The following is a 25,444-nucleotide window of genomic DNA, read 5'->3' on the forward strand; positions in this document are numbered from 1 at the left end:
TAGTCATTACTGTTTTTAACTCACACTGAGTAATACCTGCCTTTTTTTTGTTTGATGTGAACAAAGTCTTGTTTAACTGTATAAGGTATACAGACTGCGTTTAGTGGCTTGGATTTTCAGGACTTTATGATTTGCAGTTTAAAAATCAGAAGTCAATTTGGTTGTAGTGGGAGTTAGTTTTGCTGGATCGTATGAGAAGGTGATGATTTCAAATGTTTTTCTATACCAGAAACAAGTATATTCCATCCCCTAACTGAAGTTATTTGAAAAGTAAGTTCCACTTATTTTCAGTGGCATTGCTCTGGCTTTGAGATTTTCATCTGGACTCTTCACAGGCTGTAACCCCCGAAAAACAGGGCTTAGGTCGCCTACTTCTGTTTTCAGTGAGGAATAGATGTATGCTTTGGAGCACCTTAAGGAGGAATGGTAATTTAATTGAGCGGGACTTTAGAGAAACTATAGTCCAGAAATTTCACAAGGAAATGGCTCTTCAGCAGAACAAAATGCTTTAAGCATCGTTATATTCGGAGTTCTTCTGAAGGATGTAGCTGCTATTTAAGAGAGCCTTATTCCCCAGCAGCAGCTCAGCCAGCACAACAGCTGGGTATTTTATTGCAGGGCATTGGGCCTCACTAGACACTTGCTGTTTGACCTTCAGGTACTCTGCTGGCTCACTGAAGTATCACAAAGCACAGGTCCTTACGTACGACTTAATACTATTGCAATAATATGATATGCAGTGTTACTTGCTAAAAGGAATGATAAAATTGATTCTGGTTATCTGACACTCGCTTTTGCACTGCTTGCTGTAGTACTGTGCCAAATAATTGTCCACTATTCAATAGCAAAGTGTGTATTAGAAGTGGGTCTAGATTCACTAAAGGTGGTTATCATCCCAGCCTCACTCTCCCTAGAGAGTTCCTGCCTGCAGGAAGAGATGCAGATATTGTCAGTAGCCCACAAACACTTCATTACTATTAAACCTTGCACTACAGTCAGTGCAATTGGCTGTATTTTGCTAAAAACAGGCGATTTTTTTAAAAGGGGAGAGGAACTGATGGCAAGCTTTATGGCTGGCACATAGCTGAATTTGGCACTATTGCAGATTGCCCCAGGATTTAGCTGTGTTTGTATTGAGGTGTGGATAAGCAGGTGATGAACAACAGCTGCTGATTGCTGTGGGTTTAAGGCTTGAGAAGTGGGACATCAGAATTCAGAGTAATCTTTGATATGTAACAGGTGCTTACCCACCATTTTTAAGCTTCTGAAGTCGATACCCCTTTATGTCCTTTTTGCTTTCTTTCAAGCAGAAGTTAATCAAACCCATTTTCATGCTGGATTTAATTTCTACAACTATTTTCTGTGCTAAGTAAAACTGACAGTGAGGACAGCTAATTTGTATTTGGCTGAAATGCACTTACCTGGCATGTAGAGTGGGTCAAGGACATGCTCTCTTAGTGTGTGTTCATTACCTTTGTCTCAAGCTGCTGAGCACTGTGAGGCACGCTTAAAAGTAGTAGGGTCTACAAGTTTGTTTTTTTTTTTTTGTCAAGCTCTGACTGGTGCCTGAGCCTGGATTGGTGCTGTAACATAAGGCTGCTAAGCAGAGCCCTGATGTGCCTCTTTTCACTGAGGCTGGTCCCCTTCAAGGAGATCAGCTCCAGAAAGGAGACAGAAGACAGAAAATGCTTCATGCCTTCTACTCGCATCTGAAAAAGGGTTTGGCAGGTATCATGTAGCCAACTTCCTTCCCACTTACTTTATCTGCACTGAAACTGAGCAGCCTCTAGGGAAGTATTCAGTTATATCATTGTATGGCAGTGTTCCCTAGCACCACAGCAGATGTCTGCATGTGTGTTAAAGATGAGAGAGGATGATCTCCAGCTCTGAAATACAAGGCCACACAGGAGAGAGAAGTAAGACAAAAACAAATGGCCAGAGATCAAGGATTAGTGCAGGAGGGAGCTCGGGACCTGTGACCAGCTGTCATTGTCAGAGGTAAGCCCATTCCTTCTGAATAAGCAATGTTTTGTTAATACTGAACCTGAAACTAGCTCAGGGTCTTCTGAGAAGAAGAGCTTAATTTAGATGGAGTGAACAATTCTGTATTTTCTCTCCTGTCTATGCACACCAGCCTAAACCTCAATATTTAGCAAATGAGAACACAAATTTTGTCTAATGAAACTAGTTACAAGTACATGTAGAACTAGTGCTCGCTACTTATCTGGAAGCAGTCACTGTGTTAAAGAGTTCATGTACAGCTTAAAGGTCTAAGGTAGAACTGCAGTCCGATCTTTCAGGGAGACCTGAGAAGCTCCTGTGTTTGTCTCTGGAGAAACACAGAAGGCTGGAGTACAGGTGTGAGAGCTCTCATCTCTGCTTGGAAAAATGGCCAAAGTTGGTCCACAAACAGTCTGTCATGCCAGATAGCTGGCTTTGAGCCCTCAGATTCAAATGTGCCCAGAAGCAGCATTGCCTTCCACAAATTCAACTGTGGGAAGGAGCAGTAACTGTTACTTAACAGCTTCCATTCCAATTAATACTGTAAAATAATACTAATCTACACAAGTGTTATTAATGGATTATATTTACCCTGCAAGCATAAGGAGGGAAGTATATCAGAAATGATTGGAGAACAAAATCATTCTGAAATCAGTCATCTGCTTGAGAGTGTTTGAAGCGCAGCTGCACACACTGGGGATGGTTGTTGGTAAAAATACATAGCCCTTCAAACTCAATTTTCTCAAAGCAGTTTGCCTTCAACGTACTCTGTGTAACAGATGCAATACAGAATCAATAGTTTCTAAATTGACATTTACTTTTGCTGTCACCAAGCAAAATCTCACCTGTTCAAAGATGCAAAACAAATATTCATGTGCAAGCATTATTCAAAGTTTAAAGCAAATTCCTTTTTAATTTCAAGTTAATCAATGTTTTATTCTTTAATATGAGGTGTTTACAATACTCTGCAGAAACAGTGCAAAGCTACTGGGTCTTGAGCCTGCCAGGGCTTTTACATTTTAGTTAAGAGCAGAAATTCAATGCAGAGGTAGCTTGGCCTATAATTACTTCTATCCCTGCTCCCCCTTCTTGTTTGGCTATGGGAGCCGATGTGGCTCAGGCACTCAGCTGATGCTTCAGCTGCTCCTCACACATTGTTTTCCTGGGAGCCTGGTGCAGGGGAGCGGAGCTTTCTCACAGCCAGAAAGCTGCTTAACAGCACAGGCTGTAAGAGAAAGGCAGCCAGCTGGCTGGCTTACTGGGCACTGTAGATCAATGCTGATTAATGGACGCAGTCATTCAAGCTAGGTCTCGTTAGGCTGTTCCCCATTGTTTATGTGAGGAATCTCTCACGTACACCAACTCAGTTTTTACTGCTGTCATGGAGAAAAGCTGTTAGTAACAATTAAAATGAGCATAATTAGTAGGAAGGTCTATTTTTCAATTTCTGTGTATGAGGCAGTAGTGTTACAGAACAGATTTTAGAAGTCTCTGTTGAGGGAGGAAAATAATCAAGCAACCCTCATGCTATGTTCTTAGCCTAGCTGCACATTTAAAAATAGGAAGATATAAGTTTCTAAAGCTGTATTTTATCTAGCTATCCTGCCTTTTTCTTGCTGTCCTCTAACATCTGGTCAAGAAGAAGATCTAATTACACTGATTACAGTAGACTTACTAAGGCCTGTACATGTGCTAAGCTATAGGCAATTACCCTCCTTTTCCTAAGGGGAGTTACTCTCTTTTCTTTGTCCAGAGTTGCTCTTTCTCTACTTTCCCAACAAACTGCAGAATATCTTCAGCAAGAAGTTCAGGTTCCTCCAATGCTGCAAAGTGGCCACCTCGGGGCATGAAATGGAAGGAAACTATGTTGGTGTACTTCTTCTGGGCCCAAGCCTGGGGTGTGTGCATGACTTCATTAGGAAAGGAGGCAATGCCAGTAGGTACTTGTGCTGTGAGCCTGAGAGAGAAGAGAGAATAATTTTATCTTTCAAACGCTTAACTGAGCAAGAAATTGAAAGTCCCTTGGAAATGCTGTTCTTCAACAGTCAGGCAGACCTATTAGGCAATTAAAAGCTGACTTCCAGATCTTGAATTGGAATACTAGACAACACTACTGTTTCTGAGGGGGGGGAAATGCCAAAAGGCCGTAACTTTTTGCATACACTGATATGTAAGGCAGTTTTGTAAGGGATCCATGGCACAAGAGTTAGAAGCATAGAAACTGAGGGCTCTAGGAGGCAGTGAGTATCAAGTTTCCTCACGCTGCAATCAGGGCTCAAGAGTAATGCATTTGGGGAAAGCAAATTAACAAGGGCTGAAGAGAAATTTACAGTGTAAATTACAACTAGCTCATGTTGAGCCTGTCAGGACAACTGGAGGGCATGAAGGGAACAACACGAATGGCTGCAAGGTGAAGGTGGGAAGAGGGAAAGCAATAACAGTAAATCTGGACTAGCTCAGAGGAAACATTTCTTACCATGAGACTTTGTCCTGTAAAGTGTCTTCCCATAGACAGCTCTTGCTTTTAACTGGCAAGAATGTGCTCTACAGAATATTTTCTACATGAGCAAGTAACGCGACTGCATTTGAAGGGAAAAGTACCTTAAAGTGGAAGAATCTATGCTTGTTATAAAGAGTAATATGTTGAGGGCCTAAGTATCCCATATGTGTGAGCTGCTTTGTCAGAAGTGACAAACATTTTAAGATTGAGACAGAACAGTCTAATTTTACGTTTTTTTTGAGACTCCTTCTTCTAGGCATGTAGAAGTTTTGTATAGCTCATCTCATGTAGGCAGGACTGGAGCAGGATACTGCCCACAGTGTAGCCACAACAGCTTCAAGAACTGAATCAGCTTCTTGGGAGCATCATTTCACAGCTAAATAAATACCATAGCAGTGAGCTGTGATTGCACGTACCTCAAGGCAGGTCTACCTCTGTATTCATGAACTTGCCTCAACCACAAGACATAAGGAACTTATCTGCAAACATACAATTAAATTAAAAACAAAATATTTAAAGAAAAAAGCATTTACTTCTCATGTTTCTGCGTGCCTATCCCTTTCTGCAGATTTTCTTTGTAGAAACGCATTGAGGAGACGATGCAGCCTGACACCCAATAGATCATGATGTTGGTGAGAAGATCGTCCAGGTTAAACTTCCTGAAGAGGTGAGCCCAGATATTGCTTAATTAATAAGTAAGATATTGCTAAGTTAAGTAGTGCAAAAAGTATATAGTTATAAGGACTTCACTTTGGTTTTGTTGAAAGGACTGTTTAACTCATTAAGAAAAAAATGGAGAGGGGAAGTGTGTTAACTTCCCCCTTCCTGTCAGTGGCCAAATAAGCACTTTAAAGGCTTTCAGACACAAACTGGAAAGTGACATTTTAACTTGTACATGGAAGACAGACTCCAGCATAGCTGTCCATGCTGTCCAAGGCTGAGAGAATAGGAGCAGAAGAGTCCATAAAGCAGATTGTACTACTTATTCATAATTTAAAATGCTACCGGAAGCTTTGAGTACATCAACTGCAAGTACTCTAACATACGCAATAATTAGTGCATATTAAATATCAAGTTCTAAGCTGTATGCAGTGAAAACATTCTATTGAAATTCATTTTCACTGGGCCTTTTTGTAAAATGCTGCTTTGTTCAACTCCTGTTAAGTACCTCAGCAATTTTCAAAGGGAACTTCAACCATCTCAGATTTTTATCTCAGAGTAAGAGTGATCTCTCGTTAGCAAACTGTACATAGATGAAGTAATACCAATTAATGTAAAGCAAGTTCACAGAATAGTTAAGAATTAATATTAAAATGAAATGTGAGTTCTGTTTCCTAGCACCTTAGTACAGGTTACATTTTCATTTGTCTGTCCTAACAACTTACTTCCACGTAAGCCAGTTTTCATTCCCTAGAAGATGGGGGATGAATCTCTTTTCAAGGAGATCAAAGTGGGAAATACAGCACTGCACCATCTGTAGTCAATTCAGGCTCCTTATGAGACGCGAGACCATCAGTTCAGATAGACATTCATTTAGCTTTGACTTGGGACTTAATCACCTCATCCAAAATAGCACTTACCTCTCTAGTCCTCCATCTTCTAAGTTACGGAATTCTAGATTGGTCCACACAGAAAATTTCTCCAAGATGTATGCAGCCAGTCCTACAGGGGAGTCATTCAAACCACAGCCTGAAGAGGAGGAGGGAAATTTAACAAAAACGGGGATGTTCTGCTGCTGTTCTCAGACTGTTTTAGAAGCTGCCCACTACAGTACAGGGGAAATAACTTTACAAAGCTATTCCAGCACCTGTGTTCCTAAATAGATTAATAGAACAGGTCAGAGCCATTTATTGTTGAATCATTAACACACAGTATCTGCAAGTCAGCAGACTCCAGATTAGCTCATTCTGTATGTTTTTAAACTGACGTAACAGTATTGGATTTCTGCTGGTTTGGGTTTTTTTGCTTTTCTTTTCTTTGTAAGCTAATAAGATTAAGTAGTATGTGCCAAGTAGGGTTTGATTCCATTAATCTGGAAGTTGGCACGTATTAAACAGTATTACAGGGCCAAATCCCACATGCCTACACACGACCAGAAGAGTTTACACCATTGTCTAACAGCAAAAACTTTTTAAGGATTATTAGAAAGTAATTAAAGAAGAGCAAGGCTTTGTTAAAAGGTCTGCCTTCCACATTAGCGAAAGCCAACTGCCTTAATGTAGATCAAGTTTTAATATAACTTTTATAGTTGTTTTGTTTGGATAGAAAAAACATATATGTAATTGGAAGTTTATTAATACATCCTAGTGCCATGAAACAGGGACTATAAACTGTTCAAGCTGCTCAGAAAAGTCTTAGAAAAAGATTGTCCTGAGATACAGCAATATATTTGAAGTTCCACCTGTGCAACCCAATTGTGCTGTGAGATAACTCACACTATAGCTAGCACAACTTTACCCATAACTGCTATTTAAATGTGTTAGTTGAGTTTCAGTTAACAAACAAGTAACATTTGTAACAGATAGCTTTTTGGATCGCTTGGTATCTAATTTAGCATGAAGAATTGGACAAGCAAATATACTTCTCATATACTTCACTTTGGGAACAAAAAAGAGTGCATCAGGTTACATGTAGACACATTGATCCTCACAGTACTGTGAATACAGGCACTGCCTTTTCAATCATCTGAAAATGAACTCGCACTCCATGCAAGTATAAAACCAGATTCATGCAAGCCAGTCTGATTAAAAGCCAGCTCTGCAACAGCCAACATACTAGTATCAGCCAAAAGTCAGAAATGACTTCCCTGCTTAGGACAGCTCCATGTCATATCGTGTACCACCAGAACGCTCAGCAAGACCTTGGCAGCCTCCCTGGCTGGGCTTCTCCCGCCTCCTTTCAGCCTCCTTCTCCTGGGTCTCATTTTCCCCGGGAGTCTTCCCCTCTGCCATTCCCTGCTCGTCATTGTCCTCAGAAATTGCAGGGATGCTCCTGCTCCAGCTCTCAGAACGTGAGCTTGCTGCTGGTTCCAAATCTGTGCAGTCCACACAGTCTGCTGTGACAGACCACAGATCACAGCTAGGGGCCAGAATCAGCCAGAAAACCACAAGAGAGAGCCCACCTGTGACTAGGTACCTGCCAGCTTCCTCATCTTTTCATAAAGCAAACAAGGAATTAGAGACTGGTAACTTTTGGAAATCACAACTCAAAGCAAGCCAAATTATTTTAAATCCATAAAACTATTCTTTTGCCAACATTTTTAGAATACACCCATTTCTGTAGCTAAGTTTATGGAAGGACATTAAGTTTCTACAGCTCTGTTTTTAGTAAAACCTACACTGAGCGAGTGCCGCTGCACTAAAATAAAATACATTTACTATTCTTGACTCGGTTTTTCAATTCAGCTGCAAAAGATGTTTTAGAATAGAAACACTTAATAGCTAAAATGGTTAAGCAATTTGAGCGATTAGCAGAACATTCATAGGTACACACGTTTCGTTTTCTTGAAAGTCTGCAAGTGATTCATAACAATGAGTAAGAACCAAATTTGATTTTTACCTTTCAGGTATTATTTATGCCTAAAAATAAACTAGCTTGCGTGCTGAAACAGCTAAAAGCTTTTCGGAGTTTACATCATTTGACTGTGATTGATTCTCTGTGAAGAAACTGTCTTTTGTTCTCAGCATAGCTGCATTTGCAATAGAATTACAGTCCCCAGTGGCAGCAGATGTGGAAAAGTATTAAGCTATTTTTATTTATGAAAACTGAAAATGAGGTCAGTGGCACTTAAAGGGTGCTTGCTTTTGATGTACAGATGTATCCCTTTTGTACACAAAAGTGAGTTTAATGCTAGATACCCATCTATCATAGAATGGCTTGGGTTGAGAGCCATTCCAAAGACCATCTCGTTTCAACCCTGCTCTCAGTCCTTTACGACTTACATGCAGAAGAACAACCAGCTGTTTAAAACCTCTAACCTTCCTACTTCAGTTTTTGTGAAAAACACTCATCTTTTGCATATTTAAGCAATGTGTTTTGTCTGTATGACAGTACAGCTAAAATGAAATAAATATTCTTGTTTGTTTCTTTACCAACAGTATCAGGTCTTGTAGCCTGTATGTGAGCATAGCCAGACTCCGCCAATATCCTGTAGAGCCCTTTCTTCAAGAAGGGAAACATCCGTCTGACATCTTCCTCGTGGAAGCCAAAGAGCCCGGGAAGATAACGGCCCAGCAGAATGGAGAGCAGGTGGGTGAACCCCATGTTGGTAACTGAGGCTAGATTTAAATGAAGACCTTTCAGATGGCTAGAAATAAAAACAGAAAAAGCCCCCACAAATTACTGAAATAAAATATGATTCAAAGTTGTTAAAGGTGAAATATAACATTTTATGACATTTTGATACATGCAAATGTTGTTAGGTGTTATATTACTAATCTATTATCTATACAATATAGATCAGTAATATAACAAAAAAGTTACATTTAAAATATACAGAAATTGACATCTTTAAATTCCAGTCTGCCAATTGTGTCATTGCACATGACGTTGGTTCTACTTTGTAGTGCTGCTTTTCACACAAAAACAAGTCAAAGGGGCAATTGCCAGTGGTCGGCACACAAACCCAGTCACTAAGCCATGAATTTTCCTTTTGGTATAAATACTCATACCATTCCAGTCCCTTCTGGGACCATCACAAAGCTACTGCACAACTGTTTGTGCAGGTATACAGTGCTGGATCACTGCTTTGCATGGAGCACTGATGAGGAAAACGACACAGTACTCGCTTGTTTAAGGACTTGGTTTGGAACAGTCAAGTCACACAGAATCACAGAACTGTAAGGGTTGGCAGAGACCTTTGGAGATCAAGTCCAACCTCCTCCCAGATAAAGCAGGTTCCCCTACAGTAGGTCACACAGGAAAGTGTTGAGTTGGGTCTTGAATATCTCTAGGGAAGGAGACTGCACATCTCTGGGCAGCCCGTTTCCGTGCTCTGTCAGTCACTGTAAATGAGCAGTAGCTATTTAAAGAATAAAATAGCTTTATACACCAGTCATGCAGCAGTGTATCAAATGGGTACTCACTTGGGAGCTATCTGGGCCAGATTGGTGCAAATGAGCCAGCCCCAGTCACCACCTTGTGCGTAGAACTTGTGGAATCCCAGTCTGAGCATCAGTTCATAAAATACAGAAGCAGCGCTTACAGAATCAAAGCCTGCAATTAAAAAAATATATATTGCATTAATTTCAGCTGCACTTCTGAATGTACAGCATTTATTCTCCCGATCATGATAACAGTCAAATTCCTAAAAAGCTGCAAGTCCATTTTTCCTTACCTGTCAGACAGGATATGGAAGCCTTTGTCACATCCTCTGGGTAAGGCCCAGAGGAGGAAGCCCAGCCTTCGCTATAGACTCCCTTAACCCCACCCGTTCTCCATGCATTTGGCCCGCTTAGGGGTTGCTAGATTCCTTCTAAACCATAGTCATACTCCAGCTGAGCCCTGTCAGAGGCACTTGGGAATGTGTTTCCATTTTGTTTCTGTGAGTATAGTCTTATCTTAATGATAGCTAAAAACTTTCTTATTCATGAGTTTTCACTTCCTAACTTTTTATAGTCCTTTCTAAATCATTTATACATTGCTCCTGAAACTAGTTAATTAATAGTGACATTTAGTCTCACTCCTCTATCTTTCCATGTGACACATGCAATCTTTGCTTCTACTCTGGGAAAACAAGAAGAGCCAGAAGTTACAGTCTGCCAGTAGAGGCTGTCTCACTATGAGACTGGACTTCTGTTAGTTCAGTTTCTTTTTATACATCCTACCTTTTTTGTGAGGTGCTTCTGAGAAGCCGTATCCAGGGATAGAAGGACAAATGACTTCAAATATGTGTTCATTGCTGAGTCCGTGGCTGGCAGGATCAGTCAGGAGAGGGATAATTTTGTAAAATTCATAAAATGAGCCAGGCCAACCATGAACCATTAATAATGGCTTTGCAGACTGGCCTTCAGGCAAATGAGGAGGTTTTACATGAACAAAATGGATATCAATGCCTGTTTAAAAAAAAAAAAGTTAATTAACATGCCTCAATTTGCTATGACACGGAAACTAATTACACAACAGATTCTGAATAAGTCTTTTCTGATTATTTTTTTGTGAGCATGCAAGTACCCTGCACTTCTCTGGATCCATATTATCCAAGGACCTTAAAGCAATTTATAACAGGCAATTAAGCATCACAGCACCTAACTGAGGTTGTCATCTTTCTGTTTTCAAATAAATTGGGAAAATAGACTTAGAAGTGAAGCAGTCTACCAGTGGTAACTCTGTGACTCACACAACTTATAAGCAGACACGATGATTACATCATCTAGACCAAGAGCCCTTAAATTTTACCCAAATATCCCTATATAGCACCAGCTAGGCTTCAGTCAGTCACACATTTTTCTTCCTGAAAGGCATACAGTTGCAACTTGAAGGCATCAAGAGAGAGAATCCATCATAAGCAGCAGCTGTTTGTCTGGGGGCATTAATCACTATCCTTATTTTATGCGTGCCTGACTTCCCATTTCAACATGTCTAGCTTCTGTCTCCAGCCATTGATCTTAACGTTAGAGTGAAAGGAACTTTAAAAGCTATCAGTATGCATTCTCTGTCTATTGAGGCCTGTGATCAAGTCACACTTCTTAACTTTTGATGAACTAACTAAGCAGAATCAAGGATTCGAAAAATATGTTGCTAAAAGAGAGTTGAAGAGTTCAACTTCTTGATTCCATTCTATCTTTTATCCAAGCCTTTCAGTATATTTTTGATAAATCATAATAGAAAATTATGTTCTTGTACCGGTCTGGTCACTGTTAAGCAAGCAAGTAAAAATTGGAGTTCTATTTTTTTCCATGATCCTTACAATATACTAGCAGACTTCACACAGCATTGCATTAGGACCTACAGGTTAACTGCTTTTCCTCAAACCCATTCAGGGCTCTGCTTTCCAGGAAACAATAATTTGCTCTTAGTGGAGCCTGAATGCTTCATTCCATAATGTATTTATTTAAGCACATTTCACTTGTATCAACTCCGCTTCATCCCAGCATCATTCACTGCCTGAGAATCCCCATCCTTTACAATTCTGTGGATTTCTGCATTCTCTGAAAAACATTCAATCGATGACAAAAGCTAAGAATCCAATATTCTATTTGGATCTAATTTGATCTTGTCTTTTCATGGCAATCACTGTTAATGTTCGAATCTCTCTTGTTGCTATGCAGATGGCATTGTCCTTAACTTCTTTTCCCCTTCTTGTCTCAGATGGTACTTTTTTTTTCCCTCCTTTTTTTGATCACAAATTTATTTTAGATACTATGGTCAGCTGCCCCATTTCAAATAATGTACACTCCTGGGGGCAAGTAAAAATAATATTGTGTAATCTCAAGTGTGAATTTTACAATCACATAAACCAATTGTCTGCTTTGCCTAAATCCCCAGCTGTATCACCAAATTAGCCAAGTACATCCCTAACTGAAGCATTTAAAACATCCAGTTTAACCAAGTTCCAGTAATAACAGACTCTAACTGAATGGCCTCTTTCAAAATGTGTCCGTTTTGAATGAAAAGACAAAGCAGTCACTTGGACCTGGCAGCGCATCAACGCTAAGGGAAAGGCATTCTGCTTTCCTAGGCCTAGGAGAGTTTGAAATGGTGCAGCAGGGCACACATTGGCCCTGCCAGGCAGGGATAAAGATGAGCAGCCAGCACACTCAGCTGATGATCCTGCCAGACTGACAGCATCACTGTGACAGCAGCAGCTGGGGAGCTGCATGGAACAAGAAGTGGCATCTGTGGGTATTTTTGCGTGATTGCATGCAAGTCAGGGAACATTGCTACAACTCAAGATGCAAATCCATTTCCGAATGCCTGCGCTCGGCTCTCTTTAACACCAGCTGACAACCCATCCATGCACAAGGGAATTCTATTTGTCCTAAAGGTTTCAGTTACAACGAAGTAGTTTCTCACTTCCGCTGTAGCAGTGGCAAGGATCCACATTAGGGCAACCACAGAGGGAAGGCTCATGCAACGTGGCCAAGAGCGTTCTTACACTGAGATCCCTGTAGATGAGATTATGTGTTACTGTTTATTTCTAAGGGAAAAAGCCAGATACCTTGAATCTTAGTTTTGAAGTGTGGGTACTTGTTAAGAACTTCAACTTGTTTCTTCCAGTTGAACTGGTTTTTCCAGTAGGAGACAACCTTCCGGAGATACGCTGAGTTAATCCCATAATGGAAGCAACTGTCCTCCAGTGGCTCAGTGAATCTAGCCTGATCAAGTCTCCTAAATAAGTCCTACAGGGAGAAGAATAGAAGGAAGAAACATTACAAGCACTTGTGTCTGCTGTCTTATGCTCTACTGTGTATGGCTTCTAATTGTTCCCAAGTGGAAAAAGAACAATAATGAAAATAATGTCTCCAGTGATGACTGTGCCTTTCAGCCATGCTCCATCACTTTTTTTCAGTCCTAGTTCTCCTCCAGATGCCCTCTGTTCCTCTTCCAGTTCAGCTGTTCTTAACACTTTCACTTTCTTTAGTAGCACTGGCTAACCTGTTTGCCAGGCTTACAGCCACAGAGGACAGAGCCTAAAAAAGCAATAGTGAGTTATGAAGAAGCTTGCTTACGGTATTCATCTTCATATCACATTATTACTGTTCTTGTGAGGGTTTTTTTTTGTTTGTTTTTTGGCAGCTGAATACAAGATAGGACACTTTACAGATCGATTACCAAAAGTATCAAATTAACCTCATAATGTAAGTCTTCTTGCCTTTTCATGGTTACTTTGTTTCTGAGGCTGCCTTTGATCCCAGCCTCACACTGAATGCACAGATCTGGCTCGGACCTTTTGCTCTCCTTCCTAGACCAAGCTGCTGGCCATTTTCACTGTGTAACACTGAGGGATTTCATGCAGTCACAAAGTTGGTGAAACTAGACTGGAGTGAACATTTCTAAATCACGTGAGGTCACTACTGCACTTCATGGTCATGATGGATGCTGCCAATACTGCAAATGCAGTCCAAAATCACTCGGCAGGGAAGGACAGCCAAGAGACCCTTCTTCCTGCAAGCGGAACCACAGAATACTTGAGATCTGGAAATCCAACCCTGCCCAGGCCTCTGTGTGGCTTAAACTTGAGCAGCACTTTCAAATACAGCAATGAAAAAGACAGCTGTCAAACTTACTAAGACAACTTAGGTGTATGCACTGGCTCATGCCTCACACTAAACATGCAGATATTAGTACATAACTGCAACAACAAAAAAAAGCTTAACGTATGTACAGAAAGGATGGATTTTTAAATGAAGCCTTTAACGTGTCTTGATGTACAAGTTTTTTTGTCCACGCTCAACATTTAGGAAAAAAAAAAGTAATATAACTTAGTATAATTCCTAGCTTATGTAAGAATTTATTTAAAAACGGTTTGTTACTGATGGATTATGTTGCAATAACTGTTATAAAGCCAAATTATACGTTTTACTAAAATCTTAAGCTTAGAAATTATGTAGCTTTATGTCTGCAGTATAAGGGAAAAACATATTGGAGATCAGTGTCCACTGCTATTACTAAGGAGGACAAACAAGATCCTAAAAAAACCAGGCCTAACTGAGAAAAATAAAGATCTAGAGACCCATTATAAATGAACAATATGAGCAGTCCCAGGAGTATCATTTGAATGATTACTCCATAGTGATCATGAAATTGTGCAATCCCTGACAAGCACTCACAATCAAGGTCTTGTTATCTAGCAAATTCTGCAATGCATGTGTTTACTGTAATTAACACCATATTAGTGTTGACCTAAGTAGATCATAAATTACAGAATTAGCATCCAAGGCAGCTGCAAACATAAGGCACTCAAGAAAATGAGATATTCATAATTTTTTTTTTTTTCTTTCAAAACCAAAGACATTCTTTGTATTCTGGTCTACACAATCAAGCTGAAGAAGGTACACAGCTGAGTAATCTGTAATACAATTTTCATGTTTATTAGGCCTTACAGAGTAGGTTTATTTACTAGCAATCTTGAGACAGCCAGCTGAAAACAAAATAATATAGTAGAATGTGAAATCTGTCTATCTTCTGAAATACTGGAAAGTCCCTTCCCCCAAGTCCTCCACACTAGTCAGTCATTTTCACAAATATTTCACATTGCTTCAATGTAAAAATTACTCCTAGTGAGGCCTGCATTTATTTGGCCATTTCTAACTTCTTTTTTCCCCAGTACAGAGATTTGCTTACGCTCAGCTCTTCTTCTGTAGTTTCCACCTTGAATGGCCAAATTGTTGTATCTTCTTCAGTGTCAGGCTTCTGTCCCTTGCCCCACCATCCCTCTTTGAATGGGAGCGTCTCTTCTTTCTTCTTGGAAAGTAAGAAGTAGATGATGATTGCCCCCAGAATCAAGAATATCTCCAGCAGCATAATGCCTGCGAGAGAAGAACAGAACTCTGATGAGCCCAGTCAGATAGCGCAGAGACACGTGATGTACTTCGTCAAGACTATAAAGGGTTTACTTGCTTTCTAAGATAGGATTTTATCTACATGCTTACAAGAAGTTCTGTCAGCCTCAGGATATCACCACTTCTGTAAGATTTCAGAAATAGGATGTTTGAACCTACGCAACTTGACTGGGGAAGAATTAAGCGTTTTATGTAAATGAAACTTAGTAAAAACAGGAGTCAAAGCAGGTCAAGAGACTATATGGCTTGATAATTAAGCAGACCTCTGATTAAACACACTTTCTTATTGGCTATCGATTGCTGCTAAACTTCTTCAATAGCAAAGGAAGTGACTGCGGCTGTAATATAAGTTCAGTGCTTTCTCTTCCTCTGAAGCTCCAGATTTCCCACCAATTCCAAAGTAGAGCATCTCTTCAGTAAAGCTCACATATTAAAAAAAAAAAAAGGAAAAGAAAGGGTGTACGTTCAATGAGAAGCGAGAAGATGAGGGCAGCCATCTTGTATCTCCCCATCAGCCCAGAGGAGGGGAAGTATTTGCATAACCCTTGAAGAACAAAGGGTGAAAGGGCCTTCCCTTTCTTTCTCCCTCTGAATGTTTTTGAAAAGAAAACGAAGGACCACAGACATGGTCTCCAGGCTCTAAAACACCCCTCCGCAGGCTATGAAGTTCTCTTGAGGTGAAAAACCACCTGATTTCATGGCAACAGATGCATAACCTGCCTGCAGAGCTGCTGTGCCTTAGTCAGAATACTGTTTAAAAAAAAAAGTCCATTTTGAATATATTTGAGCTGCTTCACGCTGCAAGTAGAAAAAAAATGGTTACTCATTCTCTTCAACAATTAATGCTTTCAAGCATCCCTTTAAGTATGATAAATGTTTGCTGGGAGCGGTGCTGTCATCTTCTTCGTGCATAATTCTAAAGAATGTCATGATTCAAACACTCATACACTGAGGAATTGATAAAACATTAAGTACTTCAGAACTTCCATAGAGCAGGGGTTGTTTATGGACCGCACTGAGCAGCGCACGTTCTCTCCAGATCTGGGAGGTTTTGTTGGTTTTGCTGCCGCTGCGGAGTAATTTGATGCTCTGAAATTGCTCAAATAGTAAACAGAACAGACCAACCATATTCCTGGCTCAAAATAAGAACTGTAGCAAAAGTTACTTGAGTTTACATGTAACAGGGATGAGAGTGACTTTATTGTATAAGTGCCTTTATATGACATGACATGTTCCCTTAAGTTGAGTTTTCTGAAGGCTGACTTAAAATAAATAAGGCAATTAGATGGATAAAAGCATTGAAATAAGCACGCAATAAAACATTTGTAGAGAAGTCAGGCACTATGCAGATAGGACAGCAAGCTGTGAAGATGTATCACTTACACATACAACTGCTACAGCCTTTGTCAGTGACCTGGCATTCCCTAATCCTCAGGAGCCAGAGAAATGAGAATGATTGGCACTGGAAGAACTTGATCTTTCTGTTTGTTTCATGGGTCCTTCCATACTACCCGTAATTTGAGAAAGTGCTACTTTTCCTCTGCCATGTTCACTGGAGTACAAGACAAGTCTCTTCACGTTTCCACCATATTAGAACCACAGATTATCCCAGAATTAAAGAGCACAATTACATTTTACTGCAAAACAGTACTCGAGGGGCTTTTAGAAACTTCACGGCACTTTACACAGAAATAATAACTTCTACGGCATTTAATAGATAGGATTTCTACTACGAAGTATTCACAGAGAACAGCAGTTTCCCCCAAATCATGACACAACTCCTGCCATGTCTAGACTACAAAGGTTTGCCAGCAAAGCTATGCAAACACCACATTTGCAAGAAAAAAACCAACCAACCAACCAAAACAATAACAAAACAATCTCTTGGCCAACTGCAATACCTTTACAAAGCCCCACTACAAACAGCTGTGCTAAGACAAAAGAGAGCTTCTGTCAGTGCCTACCCCAGTGTTCAGGCAGGACAGCCATGGTACCCAGAAAAACAGTGGGCTCTTTCTCATGGTGTATCAGCAACTGCTTTCTGGTCCTGCATCAGCTTCACAGCCCCTACCAACACAGATGATGGAGGCACTGCATCTAATACAGAAGTGCTTTCACCTAGGAACAGAATCCCATCCCATTCTCTGTCTGGAAACTGGTACATCCAAAGTCACTGGAACACCTCAACTACGAAAACATTTATTTTTCCTCTATCTGTCTCAACGAGACCTGAGAAATCATGAGTTTTGCAGCAGAACACATGGGAAGGATTGTGCACAAATGTGTATTTTGCATTCACCCAGGTGCATGCCTGCAAACCACTCACAACATGAAAAGATATCCATTTCTGTGACTAATTCCAAATGCACTGTAGGATGATTTAGTTTACAGCCCAGTGGTACGCGCCAAGATCAGTTTTAGGTCACACAAAAATTTTGTCTCCTGTTGCAGAGAACTGGGGCCAATGGCAAATCAATTTGCATGAGATGCTGTTTTGATCTGGAAGAAGCCACCTCTGATACCAGTGGGACTACTTGTGCTGTCAGAGATCCCAAGTTACTCTCTATATTCAATCTCTCTCAGTTCCCTTGGAAGCCCCTATAAAAATTCTAATTACAAAGTACGCAAGAACCTGGAACTTCAACTATGCTGTGGGTTTTTTTGTCAGTGCATTTTAATGTGCACCATTTCACAGCATAATCAGATGGGCTGGTGTGCTGGTGCTGAGTTCCTGTAATCCAGCGTACTGGTACCAACCTCTCCAGCCTGCGCTGAGAGGAGACCGCTTAAAGCAAACACACGCAACGATGTCCCAAGCTGGTTATTCAAGCTCATTCTCTACAGCTCCCATATGTTGTTTGAACAGCACGACGCAGCCTCAGTCGTGACCAATCTGCAGCAGAATTTCCTGCCCCACTCACGACTGGGAGCTACTGGGAGATGGAAGCCCTTAGCCCTTTACAATTGTCTCTTGGTGCAGCTATATAGCACCATCAACATGGAAGGAGGAACAGGGTGCAACACAAGTCCTCTATACTTGCAGTTTTCAGAGACGTACACAAAGCGCTGGTCTATTTATTCTCTTGAATACATACACCTTGATACAGCCATGTTATCGCCTTTAAAAATCACAACTTCAAAAAGGAGTCAGTGGTTTGCTTTTGGTTTGCTGGGGCTTCTTTTGGCCCTTGCAGTGACCAAAGGGAAGGCCTCAAAAGGAAACACCTCCTTTTACTCCATGGTCAAGTACTTAAGCTCCAAGACTCTGCTCTTCCTTGGGGTGAATATTGTTTGTAGACAGCACAGTTTATAAACACTCCTTTTTCTTAAGAAGACTAAGGAAGGATGCTTTTGTTTTGCAGCTTTTAAAACACATTTTGAAAGAAAAAATGTTGAATCGTGATGGTCCCAATAAACTGTCACCAAACTAGCTACATGTGAAGCAGGCCAAGCACATTTCAAGAAATAAGCCATTTACAAGAAAGCTTCAGAACTTCCCTACTGGATGTTACTGTTCCATGTTGAAAACACTTTTTTTTTCATCTTTTTTTTATTATTTGCTCCTTCCTTTTTTCCATGCATCACCAGCAGTCTGAACAGCTGCACAGGAACATTAACTTAATTAACATCAAAGCCCTGTCCTGTCTCATGCACATCTTCATCAGTGTCCATTAATACGCTCCAGAGAACAGGGCAGAGAACATTTATTTTTCAGAGCAGCCACCTATAAAATATCCTACTGGTAACGTTCCTGTCTTATCCTAGTAACATTTGCTCACCTTTGCCTTGCAGCAGTAGTATCCAGCTGAAAGAAATAACTGGAGAAATAAGGAAGTGAAAGACTTTAAATCCAGTGTTTGGAAATGTCTTGTACTCAAACACTGTGCAACTCAGCTACCATAGCTTGAATGATGCGCAGTACTTACACCTCTCAATGGTGCTATTAAACCGTATCAGTACAAAACAGCAAGGGCATGGGTGAAGCAAGAGCTCTAAGGGACCATACTGCTTTCAGACACACACCAGAGATTATTGTGATTAGTGTTAATAACATTTTTGCTCCAAGGTTGGTTTACTAGCAGATTGTGAGGTGGCTCAGAGCACTTAGCACACTACGACACTGTCGGATACAGGGTTTATTGATTAATAATTACTCTGCAGGAGAAATAATGGCTCCATTTAGAGATGATGTTTCAGTTTATTTTTGTTCTGTTATATAACCCCCCATTAGGTTTTACTGAACATGCTCCCCTCTGCCACAGCATCTCTGTTTACAGATCGATTTGCCCAGAGAGCAGCAATTACAGGTGACTTTTCCCAGCAGATGTGGAAGGAAGAACCACTGAAGGACTTCATGAACTCACAGCACCTCTAACAGAGTCCCTTTGCACTGACAGCCTAAAAGGGGCAAAGACACGGCATAATCCCTAAGTTTCACCTTCAGCCTGTTGTCCTACCATATCTGGGCATCCCATTTTGGCATTTCAAAACACCAGAAGCAAGCAGAAAAATGAGGACATTTGTATACGAAAAGCTTCCTACTTATGTAGTTTATGAAGCATGATGACAAACTTCAAAATAGCCAAGCAATGCAGGAACTGCTTTGCATATAACTGATAACATCTCCCAGGTGAGCACAAAACAATGCATTAACATTGTAGGAAAAGAAGAGCGGTAGGCAGCGGGTAAAATAAAAGCGTCCCACGCAGGAAAGCAAATCAAAGACAGGAAATACAAATCCAGGAGAGTTTCTGGCTTGTCTTGATAAGAAATTTAACATTTACATTTTTATTGCCATAGGGAGGCGGCACACAATGATACCTCCAAAACAACAGGAAGAGGTGATATAATCCTGTTCCACAATCTTTTTTGAGATTGTTTGCAACCAGGAGTTAGGCAATCCAGCAGAAGCCTAAGGCCTACAAACAAGAAAGGAGGTCACCTCCCCAAGAATGGGAGCCCTGCTGTCCCTGTGGAGCAGGGCAGCTGGGCACCACACAGGATGGGAATGTTGCTGATGACAGGGCTGGGGATATGCCTCCAGCACCACTGAGGGCTGTGCAGAGGAACATCCAGCATCCGTGGCAGTGGGGCACTGCTCCCTAACAGCTACCCACCTGCCTTGCCCTTTGGACAGCAGCAACCATCAACAGAAGGTCAGTTTAAGGTTCTGAATGTTCCACTCAGAGCTTTTGCTTGCGAGTTAGTTTGCTGCACTTCATTCTGGAAGAGTGTTTTAATACCTTTATAACATATTCCCATCTATTCTACCATCCTATGATAGTCAAGCAGCACAAACTTTTCAGCACTGCACTGAAATCTGATAGGCACGGAGACTTGCGCCTAGATAAGCAAAAAGTAGAAGTATTATGGGACTAAGTTCACTGTTATCCAACTTGCCTCACCCAGAGAAGGTGTATTTATGCAACCAGTGCCCGGTCAAAGCTCATCTCATAATTTAAGAATTTAGCATACAGTATTTTAATAGGAAGAAACTCACTTTACAAGAACACATACTGAAGCAACATTACTTGCTCTTTCAAATCCATGCCCAACATATTCCTATGTGCTACTTAAAAACACATTTTGTTTATCTCGGTTTTCCTTATTTTGCTTCTATGATGTTTGAATAAGCCCATTTCCTCCAAACAGTCAAAAAAACCCACCCAAATAAAACAACAACTGCAGGTTGCATAAACACACAGTGGCCCAGGCTGTCTGCGCTGCGTGTTACTGTAACCAAATGGCTGAATGGTGGGCATGATTTGGGGGAAAGGAGATCTGTTTCTCTGCGTCTGCAGTATTTTTTGTTTAGGACTCTCCAGACAGGAGGGCTGCTAAAGGATTCTTAAATCAGCGCCGTTCCATTACAAAAATGAAGGCCAAAAGAACTGTTGAAACTTCTATAATAGCATTTGACAGCTTCAACGTTAAGGTTGGCAAACTCAAAGATTCTATCCAATTTAACCTATCTAGCGAATTGCAACAAGAAAAGCAAACAAAAAATATTATTTGCACACATGCAAAGAAGTGACAGCAGCCTGGCACACAGCTTAGGGGTGAACACAGCTGGAAGCTGGGTCTCCCAGATAAGCATCTCTCAAATCAAGCCAAAGAAGTGGAGGATATCACGCCAGCGAAAAGTTTTTCAGGCCATTCATAGCCACTGTCCATCCAGTTAAATGACACCGTTCAGTAAAATCAACTCCAAAGAACATCTTGAGCTTGACTTCAACATTTAATTTCTAATATGTAAAAAGAAATGATGAATAGCACATTGTTCTATTTTGCCTTCTAGCGATAATGAGCTTAACCTCCTCTCTGTATGCCAACATCTGCATTTTACAGATGGGAATGGAAAAATGTGAACATGAACCAAAAGAGTCTGATATAACAGATAAGGAAATGAGACTGAGGTAATTGTTCCTCAGATCTTAAGGTAAGTTCAGGCTCTATTTTTAACTTCACCAAATTCTCCAGCACTAAATAGGAAAAGGCTGCTCCCTCCCATGAAACGGTATCACCACCGCTTTGCCCAGCCTGGCCTCCAGGTCAGAGGCAGATTCATCCCGTACGGCTGCTGCTACGGAACAGCACATGTCCTGCTGCTTACAGTGGGATTTTACAGCGTAATTCTCTTAAGATTCTTCCATTAAATCAGAGAGATCTTCATTAACTAGCAGCTTTACAAGCTTTTTGTGTTAGCACTGTTAGGAAACTGTTATTAAAACCTTTAATTACTAACACATGCAGAACTGACATGTACACGGTGGTGCCTTGCAGAGGAAAAAGGGTGCCAACAGTTAGAAGTCTTGTACTCCAAAGTATGTGAGAACAAAGGACACGATGATCTCTCAGTTGAAAGAAGGTTTAGAGATGGAAATGACAAATATAAAGACCGACAGGAGACATTTCTGGCAATCTGTACGGCAGTGAAATGAGGTGCACATTGTAAATTAAATGAGGATTGTGACTCCAAGCAGAAAGGGGGTAGCACGAAAGAAAAAATGAATGAAAATGCATATCAGAGCTTTTAAAAACAGAGTATTTTTCTTAAATAATTGTGACTATGGAAACAGGAAGAGACAACAACTTGTAATCTCTCTATGAAGACTTCATTCTCAAAGAGAAAAGGAACTTTAGATGATGATGAGTGGAGAGGAACAGATGGTAGTCATCATTTTCTGTCAAATACTGCAACACCAAAAGGATGTGCCAGTGTAAACATGCAACGAGAACAATTCTTCCTTCTTCATCTCTCTCTTAATAATAACTAAATATTTAAGTTCTCTTTGGATTTAAGGGCTTTGTTCAGAAGTGCACTACCTGTACCCACCACATTAGAGCACTTAATGCTGAAAACAAAGTAGCCAAGAGGACCAGGTCCTATGATCAAGCTTTAGTTTGGATTCTTAACATACAGCCACTTAATCTGACAGAAGAGATCTATGAGGCAGCAGAGTATGTTTAGGGTGCAGATGTGGTGGGCAACTAGGACCTACAGAACAAGCTGACATAGCAATAACTAATTTCAAAAAGTTTTTGGAGTCTTTACTTGTGGAATACAACTAATCATCTCCAGCAGATGGTTCAAATCAGTGTTGGAGGATTGCTGGAGAACAGCTCACTTTGCAGGGAAGAAATGCAGAACACTGCTCCTGTTCCTCATCCCAGCAGCACCTCTCCACAAACACTGATCATTTCCTCCTCCTGACAAACCGTACCAAGCACTATTGAAAACAGGAGCCAACAGAACAATCTGCACAAGAAACATTCCGTTAGTCAGAAAACATTCGATCAATAACACTGCTTGAATACATACAGAAGCTGATAATGCTGCTCTAAAACAAAAACAAAAGAAAACCCCAAAGCAGAATCCAGAGGACGTTCACATCTTTATGTCAGCTACCCATCCTGTCACATAGGCTGTGACCAAGATATTAAAGCAAGTGTCATTTCAGAAGTACAATTTTGTTAACTGAATGCTTTATTTTTTACATAAAGGTCCATTTGCACATACAACAATGCTTTTAATTAAAATAAAGTGTTTGGAAGAAGAATCTGGGACTTTTTCAGTAGTAATTTTCAGAAAGAAAAAAAAAAGCATTTTCAGCCTTAATTACAAGCAGACCGGAGCTCTCCAGAGAGAAAGACGACACACTGCTTCTCAAACGCCTTTTCTTTGGGAACTTGCACAGTAATTAGAGCTCGATTTGCCATGTTTGGAACTTGCACCGTAAAGAAGGCCGCCCCGATCGGGGGATTGTGCGAGCGAAGTATCTTTGCAGGCTCAGCAAAGCTCTAAACGCTTTTGTAAAGCGCTTTAACCGCAGGGCCACGCAGGACCGAAGCCCACAGCCGCTCCTCTCAGCGCTCCCCCTCCAGAGAGGCCGGAGCAGCACCGCACCGCCGAGCGGAGCGACCCGACACCCCGCTCCTCCTCGTTCCTTCACGAGAAGTTCCCTTTTCTCTCAGCATTTCAAGCGGGACGGCCGCCAGCGCGGCGCAGCGCCCGCAGCGCTGAGGGGGCACCCCGCCGCTCCCCGCCCGCCCTCCCGCGCTACCTGCCGCGGCCGGAGCACGCCTCGCCGCGCTGACCGCCGGGGCCGTCCCTCGCCAGGCCGGGCCGGTAGCGCGGTGCCGCGGGCCGCTGGGAGATGCAGTTGCGCGGCGAGGGCCGGGCCGCGGCGCCAGCGAGAGGCGATGGCTGCAAGAGTGCGTGGGGGGCGGCCCTACCGCCCTCGGGTTGGCAGCGGGCCGCTGACGGGCCGGTCGGGTTCAGCATCGAGCCAAAACTGCGCGGTGGGGAGCAGCGGGCACGCCGGGCTCCAGAGCACGCGGGCAGCCGAGGCTTCGGCCCAGTAGACGGTTTGCTGCTGCAGTGCCAGAACCGACACGGGCAGGTAGCAGCGAGAGATCGGCACCGCAGGTGAGCTGCCCACATGTCTTCTCAGTCAGCCCCTCCGGCCCCTGCAGCCTGTGGCTGGGCTGGCTTACACACATTCTGACTCCTCCACCTGCGGAGCTGCTGTGTTGTGCAGAGGGACTGTGAGCCTACACACAGGAGGAGAGGACGAAGCACGTGTGCTTCTTCACCAGACCGGTTCTCCAAGGCATGTGTGTTCTCCAGCCTGATGTGGCTGTAAGTGTCCCAGTTCGTTTAGTCTAGTTCGCCTAGTTGGACTAGGTGGCCTTCAAGGGTTCCCTTGCAACTCCAGCAGTTTTATGGTTCTGCGTCATCTGAACTTGGTTGCAGAGATCAGTGAGCCTTAGAAGAGCAAGCTGCAGCCACTGATGCCAACAGTAAGAGCAGAGCAAGCAGCTTACACTCTTTTTTGGCTCTTAGAGGTCATGCCAATCCATCTCGGTTTTCACCTACCACTTTAGCTCAATCTCATTTTTTCTCTAAGATCTGGTGTTTGCTAACAGCAAACAAAAATTAGGGGAGGGGAATGGCCATGGTAGAAACTTACAGGAGTAGAAGTATGAAACTGCAGAGACGCCTGAGGAAGGATCATGTAAAGAAGGAGAAACTGAGAACCACACATGTGGTTAGAGATCGGCTTTTATCTTACAATATGTGGAATCACAGAAAGTCATAGGGGTTGGAAGGAATCTCTGGAGGTCATCAGGGCCAACCCCCTGCTACAGCAGCTCCCCACAGCAGGTTGCACAGGTAGGCATCCAGACGGGTCATGAGTATCTCCAGAGGAGACTCCACAGCCTCTCTGGGCAGCCTGTTCCAGTGCTCTGTCACTCTCACAGTAAAGAAGTTTGTTCATATGGAACTTATTCCTCCCCACATGTAGGACTCTGCACTTTCAAATCGTTTTAAAAAGGCAGATATTGATGACAAACTACTACAGACAATTGCTGAACATCAAAAATTGCAGGCTGGTAGGCAGTCACTGGCCAAATGCGGAAACGTAAAGTAGTATGCAATTTGCACTGCAGGAAAGTAAATGAATTGTGGCCATTTAATAGGTACGTATTGCAAAACAGGGTTTGAGCTGAAAAAACTTCTCACTCACTAAAGCCTGAATGCTCTTTCTGATATTAAAAAAATATATAAAATTTCCCTGTACTGGATAAGGAAGTTGGTCATGCCGTTTGTTATTAATGTTTCTGTGACACCTACAGATGTAGTCTTCACAAATGTGACAATGCAGAATCTCCCTCTATTGAAGCTCAGATTTGAGAACAAAACCAGTTATTAAATCCACAAGTAGAAGAAAGTGAAGATGCAGCTGCACAACAATCCTCTTCCCAAAGAAAAGTCACCATGGTCAACTACAAGGAGAAAATAAGATGAATTAGTCTTATAGATATAAAGAGAAAGATTAAGTTTAAAATAGATGGAAAAGAACAGAGGAACAAAGAGTCAGAAAGTAAGTTTAATAAGAGAAGTCAAAAGAACGAGGAAGGAAAACACATTTTTCTG

The 25,444-nt window shown here is 41.6% G+C and overlaps 1 protein-coding gene across 1 annotated transcript; it reads right to left on the minus strand.

The window, feature by feature from the left end:
• EPHX1 (epoxide hydrolase 1) lies at positions 2,798–24,027 on the minus strand. The gene is made up of 9 exons (XM_021389731.1): positions 23,568–24,027; positions 14,786–14,970; positions 12,660–12,840; positions 10,327–10,554; positions 9,586–9,715; positions 8,593–8,807; positions 6,082–6,190; positions 5,035–5,160; positions 2,798–3,958 (listed from the first exon to the last, which is right to left on the minus strand). The coding sequence occupies exons 2-9, from the start codon at positions 14,963–14,965 to the stop codon at positions 3,733–3,735; spliced, it is 1,395 nt and encodes a 464-aa protein (XP_021245406.1). The 5' UTR covers positions 14,966–14,970; positions 23,568–24,027; the 3' UTR covers positions 2,798–3,732.

Source organism: Numida meleagris, chromosome 3 (genome assembly GCF_002078875.1).
Source record: "Numida meleagris isolate 19003 breed g44 Domestic line chromosome 3, NumMel1.0, whole genome shotgun sequence".
Taxonomy (NCBI): Eukaryota; Metazoa; Chordata; class Aves; order Galliformes; family Numididae; genus Numida; species Numida meleagris.